Raw genomic sequence first — 14135 nt, 5'->3', positions numbered from 1 at the left:
TCGTCAGAGTCAAGGATGGTGAGCGGTGCAAATTTCACACCAATCATTGCTTGGAAGGCCTCTGCAATTTCTGGATCCTTCAGTTTCTCGAGGTCAAACCTTATTCTTGTGTGGCTCTCTTTCATGACCTTCTTCAGATGTAGCCTGAAGGTCATCACCACCAGATCATGGTCGCTTCCAATGTCTGCTCCTGGAAAACCTTGAGTCTTGGCGATGTTAACACTCGACTGTAGGCACCTCTTTACCATTATGTAGTCAATCTGATTGTGCTGGTCTCTGCTTGGGCTGTGCCATGTCCATCTTCTGGATACTTTGTGTTGGCCGAAGGTGTTTGCAAGCATAAGGTTGTTGTAGCTAGCGAATTCCAGATGCCTCAGGCCTCTCTCGTTTGTCTGTGCATTGCAGTATCGCCCACATATTCCTTTCCAGTTCTTACAAGCGTCCTCTCCTATCTTGGCATTCCAATCGCCTTGCACAACCAGAACGTCTTTCCTCTGTGTTTTATCCATAACTTTTTGTAGTTGGTCATAGAAGTCTTCCACAGCTGCATCATCATAATCTGATGTTGGGGCGTATGCCTGTATGATGGTGATGTTAAAAGGGGTTGCCCAGAGTCGGATGGTGATGAGCCGGCAGGAGACTGGCTGACACCCCATAACAGTACTTACGCTGTCCTTGTGAAAAAAGAACCCAACTCCATGTTCATGTTTGCCCTCTCTGCCACTGAAGTACAGTTTGTGACCTTCCAAAGTAGTTGTTTTCTTCCATCTTACCTCACAGAGTCCTAGGATGTTCCAGCGGTATTTGTTCATTTCATGTGTGAGTTCCTCTAGTTTGCCTGCTGCTCTTAGTGTTCTAACATTCCAGGTGCCAATGGTGATGTTGTTCCTAGCACAAATCTTTCTGCTCTCTGCACCAGTAGCATACGTTCCACCTCCACCCTGAAGCACGACGGAAGGCACGGTCCTTGGTGACCCGGGCGACAACCGATCCGGTATGGATTTTGTACTGGTTTTCATATCATGTGGATACATGAATACAAATATTTCAGTCTAATTCAAAATTTACATTTTACCCAAAAACTGTGTTTGTGCTATGTATTTTTATGCTTATTAGCGTATCATTTTGTAAGCTTGGCAACATGCTAAAATCAAATACAAATAAAATCAACTGTGAGTCAAGTCTCCCAACTGGAGCACTATTTGTGTGTCCCAGGAATCTGCTTTTGAGGCCGTTTAAACCAAACGTCTTCTTGCGATAAAAAAAAAAAAAAAAAAGCTAAGTGCAGGGCAATAAATAGAATACATGTGTCTCGTAATGCGTTTCCAAAGTTTACTTTTTAATTTGACACAGCATTTTTAAACTGGTGGGCTCATGCTTGAGATGCTGAAAAAACCAGCACGACACAACGGTCAAAGATGATCATCTAGCACATTTTAAACAATTGAAAAACACTGCAGATGGACACAAAATTGTATTCAGAACTGCACATTCTTCTAAAAAAAATAAAATAAAACAAATAAATGTATGCAATCTAAAAAGTAAAACAGAGCACAGGTGTCTCATAATGCTTTTAAAACGTGTACGTTCTTTTTAACTTGACAAGGCATCTAAAAACATGACACTCTTGCGTGAGACGCTTAAAAACGGGGAAACGTCTAGCGCATGTTAACAGAAAAATAATTGAAAAACAGATTGAACACAAAAATGCATTTGGAGCTAACACAATCTTGCACTAGAACACATTCTTGCTAAAAAAAAAACTAGGTCTAGCGCAACAAATACAACAGACACCTCGTGGCACATTTTATAAGTTGACATTCTTTTTTAAATTGACACGGCATCTAATAACATAGCACTCCTGCGTGAGATGCTCAAAACAGAGCAACGGGCAGCAACGGTCAGAAATGTCTGTCTAGTGCATGTTAACATAAAAAAATAATTTTAAACAGTGCAGATGGGTGCAAAATGCATTTGGTGTGAACGACACCCTAAAAAGTTAGCTAATTAAGTAGGCAGCGGGGCAGCTCAAGTTTTGGAACAGAACTAGAGACAGACTCATCATACTTGCGAAGATGAGAAAATGTGTCTCAAATCTTCTGCGTCCAGGTTACGGTCTCTGTAATTTTATTTATCTGAAAAGGAGCAACACGGTAATCCTAGAGACGATCCTCCACAGTGGTGATGCATCATTAGGCCTAATCATACGACAAAGTGAACAAATTATTTAGTCTTATTGAGCATGTAAAGCATTGCTCAGTGGGAGAGCTCAAGACTCCAGAAGACTGTAGCTTTCAACCCTGAGCTTCATTTGGTATAAAGGGAATTATTGGAAAAATCTTTCAGGTGGTAGTATTGACTAATGCTGAACGAGACAAGGGTCTGTATCTTAGTACTGGTACTTATCACGAGTTGTGGCTTAGTGTGGCTTGGCTAACAGTAAGCAGTTGTAAGTGGGATAGGGTCTTGGAAACAGGCACCCCTTACAACCGAAGGACTGCATTTTATCTTTTCATTTCTTTCTTTTCAGGCCCACAGTGGGACAACATCTGCTCTGGTGTAAGTTGAGGACTGAGAAACAGAATCTAAAGCAGATCTCATTACCTGTCTTCTCACAACTATAAAGATATTTCTTCTCTGTTGAGCAGTATTTCTGGTCACATTACATGATTACCGTGCCGCCCACGCTGGCTGCCCATGACGCCCATGCCTAAATCCGCCACTGCTCACAGCAACTTCTCATGTCTTTCACAATCTGTTTGTTATTGGCTCTTAAATCTACATTCTGTGGTTTAACCATACCAGAGCATTTTTACAACTGTCAGCATGTCACAATATCGATAGATCCACCAGATGGCCTACAAGAAACTTCATTCGGGATATGTTTGCATCATGATGACAAAAATATGTGTTGTCTCCTAAGTTTTCTAAAGTTGGGAATGAGGAATTGGGAATGAGTCTGGTCAGTCCTAACCTCACTGACCAAACATACTGCTCAGTTCCTGATCTTCAGCTGGACAGACAGTGATTGTCTCAGCAAGAAGCTCAGACCAATGGAAAATTATACAGAGAAATTTGGGATAAGTATGTTTTTCTGCAACACTGATTAATGGCGGTGGAGTGGGGGTATTTGCTTCTCAAGATGGGACTAGATTTGGGATTAATTCCCTTTAATACAAGACACACTAAGTCTTACTTAGTAGCGCTAAGTAGCAGGAAAAACCTTGTCTTGTTTTCACGAATACTTTAGACTGAGGTGTATTAACATGTTAAATGTGTTAAGATGATCTGTTAAGGGATAGTTCACCCAAAAATGTAAATTCTCTCATCATTTACTCACCCTCATGCCATTCCAGATGTGTATGACTTTCTTTCTCCTGCTGAACACAAAGACTTTTAGAAGGATATTTTTTTGATTACATTTATGTGGCCTTTATGTGTTATTTGGAGCTTAAAATATCTGGTCACCATTCACTTGCATTGTATGGACCTACAGAGCTGAGATATTCTTCTAAAAACCTTTGTTTGTGTTCTGCAGAAGAAAGAAAGTCATACACATCTGGGATGGCATGAAGGTGAGTAAATGAGAGAATTTTTCTTTTGGAGTGAACTATCCCATTAATGTGAGTGGTATTGAAATAAATAGTTCACCCAAAAATGAAAATTCTGTTATTATTTACCCTTATATTGTTCCAAATTTGTATGCTGATACTTTTCTCTATGCAGCACAAATATATAATTTTTGAAGACTCTTAACACAGCTTTTTACATACAGAGATGGTTCATAGTGACAACTATGAGTAAAAAAAATGTCAGAATTTTAATTTTTGCTGAACAATTTCTTTTAAGAGATCATTTCAGTTTTATCTGTAAAGCACTTCTTAAAAACATTCAGTTCCAACGCAGATTACCAAAAAAAAAATAAATAATATATATATATATATATATATATATATATATATATATATATATATATATACACACACAGGTGTATCTCAATAAATTAGAATGTCGTGGAAAAGTTAATTTATTTCAGTAATTCAACTCAAATTGTGAAACTCGTGTATTAAATAAATTCAATGCACACAGACTGAAGTAGTTTAAGTCTTTGGTTCTTTTAATTGTGATGATTTTGGCTCACATTTAACAAAAACCCACCAATTCACTATCTCAAAAAATTAGAATATGGTGACATGCCAATCAGCTAATCAACTCAAAACACCTGCAAAGGTTTCCTGAGCCTTCAAAATGGTCTCTCAGTTTGGTTCACTAGGCTACACAATCATGGGGAAGACTGCTGATCTGACAGTTGTCCAGAAGACAATCATTGACACCCTTCACAAGGAGGGTAAGCCACAAACATTCATTGCCAAAGAAGCTGGCTGTTCACAGAGTGCTATATCCAAGCATGTTAACAGAAAGTTGAGTGGAAGGAAAAAGTGTGGTAGAAAAAGATGCACAACCAACCGAGAACCGCAGCCTTATGATTGTCAAGCAAAATCGATTCAAGAATTTGGGTGAACTTCACAAGGAATGGACTGAGGCTGGGGTCAAGGCATCAAGAGCCACCACACACAGACATGTCAAGGAATTTGGCTACAGTTGTCGTATTCCTCTTGTTAAGCCACTCCTGAATCAAATACAACGTCAGAGGCGTCTTACCTGGGCTAAGGAGAAGAAGAACTGGACTGTTGCCCAGTGTTCCAAAGTCCTCTTTTCAGATGAGAGCAAGTTTTGTATTTCATTTGGAAACCAAGGTCCTAGAGTCTGGAGGAAGGGTGGAGAAGCTCATAGCCCAAGTTGCTTGAAGTCCAGTGTTAAGTTTCCACAGTCTGTGATGATTTGGGGTGCAATGTCATCTGCTGGTGTTGGTCCATTGTGTTTTTTGAAAACCAAAGTCACTGCACCCGTTAACCAAGAAATTTTGGAGCACTTCATGCTTCCTTCTGCTGACCAGCTTTTTAAAGATGCTGATTTCATTTTCCAGCAGGATTTGGCACCTGCCCACACTGCCAAAAGCACCAAAAGTTGGTTAAATGACCATGGTGTTGGTGTGCTTGACTGGCCAGCAAACTCACCAGACCTGAACCCCATAGAGAATCTATGGGGTATTGTCAAGAGGAAAATGAGAAACAAGAGACCAAAAAATGCAGATGAGCTGAAGGCCACTGTCAAAGAAACCTGGGCTTCCATACCACCTCAGCAGTGCCACAAACTGATCACCTCCATGCCACGCTGAATTGAGGCAGTAATTAAAGCAAAAGGAGCCCCTACCAAGTATTGAGTACATATACAGTAAATTAACATACTTTCCAGAAGGCCAACAATTCACTAAAAAAAAATTTTTTTATTGGTCTTATGATGTATTCTAATTTTTTGAGATACTGAATTGGTGGGTTTTTGTTAAATGTGAGCCAAAATCAATCACAATTAAAAGAACCAAAGACTTAAACTACTTCAGTCTGTGTGCATTGAATTTATTTAATACACGAGTTTCACAATTTGAGTTGAATTACAGAAATAAATGAACTTTTCCACGACATTCTAATTTATTGAGATGCACCTGTATATATATATATAAATAAAAGAAAAACGAAAATAAGTGCCCAGTGTGCAAGACAAAGGCAACAGTGGCAAGGAAAAACTCTCTAATAAGCCATATAGATGAAAAAGAAACCTTGCGAGGAACCAAGACTCTGGCTAACACCAGAGGCTGCGTTACCTGCAAGATTTTCGCCATTTTCTGAATTTTAATAACAAAGATGAACCAAACTTAATTTATACTTATTTATAATAACAAATAAATAGTTATTTATTTAAAATAGACTGAGAGAGGGATGTGTGTGAGGATTTGTGGAAAGAAACAAGAGATTACAAGTGTGTGTGTCTAATTAAATTATTCATAGGACATTGTTCATTAAGTTGGGAGACCAGATCACAGAACTGCAGTGTGTTTTCTTTTGCCTCTTATGTATGAAGGTGGATGAGAATTTGAAAACCAATAGCTCAAGTTAAAAGCAAGAGAGAGAACACAGCTGACCATATTTTGTTTGGGTGTGACTGTATGCAGGCATGTAACTGGAAATGCTGATCGGGTTTCAAGAATCAGTAAAGCTGAATGTAAATCCTCCTCTATCCTTGCCCACACCCCCCTTCTCGGCAGGACAGCCCAGCAGGGTAACTTGCTGATTCAGCACTGGAAACAAACTCTTCCAACCCCACCTGCCCAGTGGAATCCCCATCCCACATACAGCTCCTCTCCTCAGGAGATCTTCTACCACAAGACTATTGTTTCACACAGCCTCCACCCTACAGCCAAACAAGGCTGACAACACTACATTAACCCCAAACTGGTTCCGTTTTACACACAAAGAACAAAAGTGTACCGTTAAATTTTTTATGAGAGTTCGAATTTAGCCCATTGTTGATTTAAAATATTTTGGAGTGCATATATGTGGGTACCTTCTTCTTCCAGGTATTCTCACTTTCCTGCAGCTGGGAGTAACGGTCAGCCAGGGGCGTCTGGACCAAATTGGTGGCTTTATTCTTCTTCCGCTGCTTCCGCCAGTCATCATCACCACCCTTAAACTCTGCCAGCCTGCCAAACAGAGAGGGAAAGTGCTATAGAGACAGACAGAGAAAGTGCACTTTCCACTTAAACCGTTTCTGTGTTTAGATTGTGTCAGCAGTATTACAAATATTCCTCTAATGCTCTGGATTCATTCACTGGTGGGTAATTCTGGGTAATGCTGGGTAATAGTACTCTGGATGAAGGTTAAAAGCTTAAGCAGTGTCAGAACTATGGCCTAGCTGTTAGCGCATATACTCCAGACATGCAGAGCCTTGGTGCTCATGTAGGAGATACAGGTTCGAATCTGGTCTGTGTTGTTTCCTGATCCCATTCCCAGTCTCTTCTCCACCCACCCAACTAAAAATATTTAAGCATCCACCAACAACCATCATTCAAAATTAAATTTCAATAACTAGACTTTTTTTTTCCTAATCAGTATTTTTGCCTTGTTTTCCAGTAAAAAATAATTAGACATATATAAAACATGATAAAATTAGCTAAATTTATATTGGATACAACTTTTTTCCAACTTGAATTATGTTTAATTTTTCTTAACCCACAGGCAATTTGTTTATTATTATTATTATTATTATTTTTGCTTGTTAAATGCATGAGGTTTATGCTGAGAACAAGAAACAATTTGCCAAGGGTAAAAGAAAAATAAACCTAATTCAAGATATATTCTCTAAAAACAAGTCTTATTATCTTAAAAGATAATAATTTTGCTTAAGTAAATGTATCTTAAATATCTAAAAAGATTTTTTGCATTATTTGTCTCCCATCATACCTCTCTTTGAGAGAGGAGCTCATGCTCCCATCCAAGCTGTCTAACTCCTCCCCCTCTTCAGATTGGGAGACGGAGGGGGTTTTGTCCACAGAATCTGGGGAAGGAGTGCGAGGAGTCTCACTTGAGCTGCTTTCCTCTCTCAGCAGCCTCCTCCCCTCTGTATCCTCCTCCTCTTCCTCCTCATTTCCATCAAAAACACTCAAATCCTTGTTGGTTTTGGTGGTAGGAGTCATGTTCCTCTCCAGTTCGGCAGGTTCTGTGTCCAGGCTGGTGGAGCGGCTCATCTTCAGAATGCTTTTGATGCTGCGCTGAGATGAGTCTTGTCTCTGTAGGCCTGGTGTGGTGGCCTTCGCCTCTTCATCCACCTTCAGAGCTTCAGAGGGAGCATTTGACTCTTGGGAGCTCACAGAATGCTGTCTCTCTCTCAGTCTTGGTTCACTCTCTTTTGCCTAGAAAATAAACATAAAACAAAAGCATATAAGTTAGAGGTAGTTTGGTCTTGGGTGGATATAGTCTGACATTGTGGTCTCATCTAAACCCCCTCAGAGCTCTCTGACAAATTTTGTTTTGTAATTTCTTTGTCTATCTCCCTCCCTCTCCCATTACATGTCTGCAGGTTAGGGCTTGGCGATATACTGAATATATACAATGTAATTTCAATTAATCGATTCAAAAATCTGATTTAAAGATTCATTTGCATCACTGAAGTCTGTGTGTTTTTCATTTATTGAGTGAAAATATATGCAAGTAAAAATTGCTGTTTAATATGCTTTACATATTCACTTATTGGTGCAAACAAACAAAAATGATTAAATATCATTCTTCCTTGAGTTCTTTTAATGAAAATAGTGTGGAAACCATGTGAAACATAATTTCTGTTATTTCGTTTTTACATTACACTTTTTAAATCTACTTTTTTTTAATTTAGCTACAATGGCTCCTTGGTTGAAAATATTTTTTCTGATTCAAAGGGGAAAACAATTATCCCTCTAAGCCGACAGCAACTGTTGAAAAATCTATGTGACCTGCTCCTTCATTTTGCATCACTTTGACCCAGAAACACATTTTGAGTTTTATAGTTAGATGAAAATGTGACAAAGTGATTTAAAATGATGGAGCAGGTTACATTCATATGCATAATGTGTACGTGATGATTATGAATATTGTCAAAATATGAAGATATAATTTACTACAGGCTCTGACATTATATATATTCAGTATATATATAGAGAGAGAGAGGGGCATGGAATCTACAAGACCCCTGAAGGTGTCCTGTGGTTTCTGCCACGAAGACATTAGCAGCAGATCTATGGGATCAAAATCCTGTCAAAAGTATTGCAGTCACAGATCCAAAAATAATAAGCACGAATCAAAAATATATAAACACATTTCAAATATGCTGCAAAAAAACAACAGAAAAATTAAAGCAAAGTCATCAGAATTGCAAACAAAATAATGTTTTCCTTGGTTATATGACTGTTTTTTTGTGCTTTTTGACAATTTTGCTCATATTTGAATTTTTTTGTTGCTTAGGCTGCATTTTTCTTTGCTTTTGTTACCAAGTTCTGTGCTTGGTTTTCCAACACTTGTGAGTAGTGTTTTATGTAAATCAGGGGCCGTTTTGCATCCCTATTGGTCCACTAGCTCTTGACAGCTCCTCCTCTAGCCAATCATTCGAAGAGGGGAGGTGATGTCACTCAAATGCAACTCTGACAGCTGGTGCTCCATATTATATTATTTGTGGTTGATAGATACACTGCTTGTGTTTGTTTTGAGTATTTTCAGCCAGCTCTAGGAAACAATGCGTTGTCCGAGTAGGCCATTATCACAGTCCGTTAACACATGTATCGAGATTTTGGTTAGCAGAGTCTTTAGTTTAGGCATTATTTAAGACTTCCTTTTTTGTAGGTTATTGGCTGCATATCTTAAAAAAAAAAACAAAAAAAAACACAAGGCTGGGTTAGTGTGGATGTTTGATGCATGTTTTTACTAGCTGTACCAATGTAGTCGCAAGTTCAGAACCCAATTTGGTGGGTTCGTGCATCAATTTGCAGATCCTTGGCATTCTAGCTGTCAGTTTGTCCAGATACTCAGGTGACATTTCATCCCACGCTTCATGTAGCACATGCCATAGATGTGGCTGTCTTGTCGGGCACTTCTCACGCACCTTACAGTCTAGCTGATCCCACAAAAGCTCAATGGGGTTAAGATCCATAACACTCTTTTCCAATTATCTGTTGTCCAATGTCTGTGTTTCTTTGCCCACTCTAACCTTTTCTTTTTGTTTTTCTGTTTCAAAAGTGGCTTTTTCTTTGCAATTCTTCCCATAAGTCCTGCACCCCTGAGTCTTCTCTTTACTGTTGTACATGAAACCTGTGTTGAGCGCGTAGAATTCAATGAAGCTGTCAGCTGAGGACATGTGAGGCGTCTATTTCTCAAACTAGAGACTCTGATGTACTTATCCTCTTGTTTAGTTGTACATCTGACCTTCCACATCTCTTTCTGTCCTTGTCCCAGTGTATATATATAAAGCTCATTCTGATCTGTTCTGAGAGATCCATCGCTGCTTAAAGTTTTTGCCAGCAATTACAAGAAAAAAGAAGCAAATAACAGACTGCAGCTCTCCTTTTGGGGTAAAAAAAACAAAACATGCAAAACGTCACAAGTGCTGACCTAGAGACCATTAATATCCTTCTCCTGAATACAGGCACCCAAACTCTCTTCCCAAAGAGAAAGAAAGAGAGAGAGAGAGACAGAAACAGAGTGTGAGTGAAGGAGTGAAAAGCATGGCTGGTGGTCTGCTTAACAGCAACACAACCAAACACACTCTCAGAGAAGGGAGGAATGCAGAGGCACAGTGAACCAGAGAGAGAGAGAATGAGGGAGGAGGGTTCATCTGGCTGTCTGTTTTGTTGCAGAAACAGTATTGTGTCATGAGGGAATTGAGAGGATGTCTGGAGCCACTGTACATCCACATTAATGAGGACACTACAGTAAGACATTCAGGCAGAGATGAATGAGGAGTGTTATGAGAAGCCATTACTGTCAGAGAAGCACAGTTCAAGCTCTGTTCCAAAACATAGCAAGCTGCCTATCTAGACAGCATTTTAATTTATGCTACAATTATGCTACCTTCTTTTGGTGACATTTGTACAGGCATCTCATGTACTGTGTATCTTTCATGAAGAAGGCAATCCAATCATGTATTTTGACAACCTCAGTAAAAACATTCATCCAAAATAGCAGAGGATTCGAGAAAAATGTTGATTATAAATAAACACAGTATATTTCATTAAATACCAAACAGTATCGATTAAATATATAATATATAATAATAATAATAATACATTTGTATTAAGGCTGTCAACTGATTAAAATTTTTGCAGATTAATTAATCAGATTCATCTCATATATACATATTTGCTGAGAAAGCACAACGGCAATGTGCCAATTTAATAATATTTGTAGCTAATAGAAAGCAAGAAGTACTCTAAGCTCTGTTGAATTGATTTTATACCATGTTTAAATCCATTCAACAAAATTCCGCAGATTTTCCTGCAAATTCTGGGTCTGCTGATAACTCACCATGACAGAACGCAACATTAGCACAGCACTGATAAGCAAAACTTTGATAAATGTGGTTTCTCTGGAACACTCAAACACTTTATCTGATGATCTGGAATACTGAAGCAGTGTGGAGCAGCCAGATACATCATGAAATCATCCTCAGTCTAGGCTGTTGTACAGCACTGACTGCTTTACATTTTCTCTCTCACCTTCTCATCTTCCTTCCCTTTCTCCTCATCCTCATATCCTGCAGTGAAGGCCTGAGAGCAGGAGATCTTCTCCTCATCCTGTCTTTCTTCAGAACTTTTCTCACCCTCATCTGATGAGGAAAACTGGGAGTGACTGTCACTGCAGATATAGAGACAGAGACAAGGGATACACTATTTGAGAAACTTTTGCTAGTAACATACTACGACATTTTTAAACAAAACACATCATACCAAAAATTCCCAACCAGGGGGTACTTAAGCAGAGTCCAAAGGGGAATTAAAGATTTCAGTTTTTCTTTTGTTAAGCCTGTAAGTCTTTGTTACCTTTAAGTCATAACATAAACTGTGTACAAATTAGTGTATTTACTTGTGGGTGACACTTCTTACTTGTGAGCTTCTATTGAACAGTATTTAAATTTCACTACACAAAGAGTGCAAATGACTTCTGTTAAACGTCCCATTTGGATTACATTTATACACAAATTTGCCCTTAGGTCTTTCTTAGAGTTAGTTTCTTTATGTTTGCACCAAGAACTCTCAAAACCTGTGAAAAACAAGCTCAGGTGTCGTTTAAAGAGAGAGAAAGCTACTAGCCGAGTTTGTTCTTCATCCAGTACTGATGGTTTTAGTTTAAAAGTGAATAATTGTAGCAATGGGCACTTTATTAAAGTTAATAGTTGATAGTGCTAAATGATATCCACTTTGAGTCAAAAGGAACACATTTCTGGTTTGGTGTCGATTAAGGTGTACTTGAGGCTCACCGATTGGGCTGTGGAGGTTCATAAGACAAAAAATAATAATTTGTGTGTTCATTGTGAGCATTACCATTAATTAGCCTAACTGAACCTTTGGGTCAAATAAACAAATGAAAACAGCTGCTCTGATAATGTTCTGTAATGTTTTTTTCATAAAAAATCAGGCAGCTTTCCAAAGGTAATCACTGTGAATGTTTACACATATTAAAGTGAGTCATAGCGATGTTTGCAGCCAAAGAACGAAAGTGAGGAAGAGCATTTGGTTCAAACTCCACCAAAGGGAAGACACACGCTCAACACAAACACACAAAGAAAACATAATATACTTAAGTAATATCACACGAGCAAGAGTGCTGTAGTTGGCCACAGTTAGTCACAGCCATGCTGATTTAGGACCATATAGCATAACTGCGAGTTTGATATTGCTTAAATACAACAGTTCAATGAACAACTAAACAAAAATTGAGGAAAAACTAAGGACTGTCACAAAAAACGCAGTTGATCAGAATCTGCCTTTGCTAGTTCAAAAGATGCACACAAGCCTCCACAAGGGTCATTCACTATAGAAACCGTTCTCACCGCCGCCATGTTCAGAAACTTCGGAAAAAGGTAAGCGCCTTGAGTTTGTGTGATTAATCAGTCTATTGTGTCACTCAGCTGTGATAAGTCTTAATGCTGAAGCTGTAGTGTAGTAGTAATCTGAGCGACAATGGAGTGAGAGACAGTGCTGATGACTTCAAAGAAACTGCACGCTGACTGTCAGCGCTGACTCAATGCACGTCAACTCAATGCCCCCCCCCATCTGTTGTGTATCTCAGCTGTGATTATTAGCCTTAACACTGACGCTGTTAGTTTAACTGTATTTCCCAGTTGTAAATGTTGTAGTAGTAATCAGAGTGATCATGGAGTGAGTGACAATGCAGATAACTTCAAAGAAACCACTTGTTAACTGACGTGGTCTGACTCAATGCACGTCAAACTTTACTGGCTCATAATAATAAAAAGACACACATCTAGCTCTTTTACACATCTGCGCTGCTCTAACACTTTAGTTTAGAATGCCACAAACACAAGCAGAGTGAAGCGTCTGAGGGCTGATGTTGTGAGACAAAAGTACTCATGGAACATCTCTCGTCCAATCAGATTCAAGGACCGGAACTAACTGTTGTATATAATATAATATACAGTATAATAGTGGTTCTTACCTAGTTTTGCTTCAGGGCCCAAATTTTACATTGTATATTAACTGGACAATGCAGTACCAAAATTCATTGTACAAAAGCAAACAAAAATCTACTTCAAACATAACTAAATCAAACTAAACCAAAAATGTAAATGTATAAATATTACAAATAAATAAAAAGGCCCAAACATATGCAAAATTATTAACATGACATAGGCTAAATTGGAAAACTGGCAATTCTGGTTTCTATTAAATTCATATTTTTTATACCTGGCCTAGTTTTGTTCCTAGTTTTTGAGGATGAGGGTATGTCAGACAGCTTTTCCATATGGCATCTACCTAATTTGGCTAGCTTCTACCATGTGACAGATTAATTTGCATCACAATACCATACTGGACATTTGATTGTACAACCTTTGATATTAAGATATGGGAACTGTTTTTTTCCCCTCCCTTTTAAAGGTTGTTAAGTCTATTTATAATATTCTGCCACACTACACATACTAACATGGCAAGGTGCTTTTTATTATTTGCATTAGTAGTATTGTCCATGACCCTATCAGAACAGATCTATCACCCATTTTTGGGTTGTGACCCAATGATCTACGCTATTAACTCACACTAGCTGATAAGTGAATACACGAATATCACACTGTCATTGATAACACACAAACCTAAAACCACACACGCAAACAATCACCCTTATGTTTTACACCCTCACTTCAAAGCAATTTGTGTGAGTCCAAAGCCTCTGGACTAGGACTGTAAAGCTACACCCAGAAGATAAAAGCACTGTTAACTTAAGATTTGAAAACTGCCGCTCATAGTGAACTGTATGCCAGTGAACCAGAATCACACACACACACACACACACACACACACACACACACACACACACACACACACGTGTATGTTGAGTGTAGAGGACCTGGATATTGTAGTTTTAAACCACATCAGACTTAAAAAAAAATAAAAATAACTAGAAGACCCCTGCTAAGAGAATGGAGCCAGATCAGATTGGATCCAGAACGGAGTATAAAGTTCCTACAAAAAGCTAAATTTA

At 38.6% G+C, this 14135-nt stretch overlaps 1 protein-coding gene across 3 annotated transcripts in view; it reads right to left on the bottom strand.

The window, feature by feature from the left end:
- Positions 1-14135, bottom strand: part of LOC127423278 (supervillin-like) — a 95009-nt gene that overhangs the window by 29192 nt on the left and 51682 nt on the right. For all 3 annotated transcript variants that reach the window (XM_051667441.1, XM_051667443.1, XM_051667442.1), the window contains exons 6-8: positions 11135-11273; positions 7359-7807; positions 6463-6598 (exon numbers count right to left, since the gene is read on the bottom strand). In XM_051667441.1, the coding sequence (XP_051523401.1) occupies positions 6463-6598; positions 7359-7807; positions 11135-11273 (724 nt within the window). The remainder of the gene's footprint in view (positions 1-6462; positions 6599-7358; positions 7808-11134; positions 11274-14135) is intronic.

This window comes from Myxocyprinus asiaticus, chromosome 32, assembly GCF_019703515.2.
Source record: "Myxocyprinus asiaticus isolate MX2 ecotype Aquarium Trade chromosome 32, UBuf_Myxa_2, whole genome shotgun sequence".
Taxonomy (NCBI): Eukaryota; Metazoa; Chordata; class Actinopteri; order Cypriniformes; family Catostomidae; genus Myxocyprinus; species Myxocyprinus asiaticus.
The sequence above is the reverse complement of the archived record's forward strand: the minus strand, read 5'-3'. Positions and strand labels throughout refer to the sequence as shown.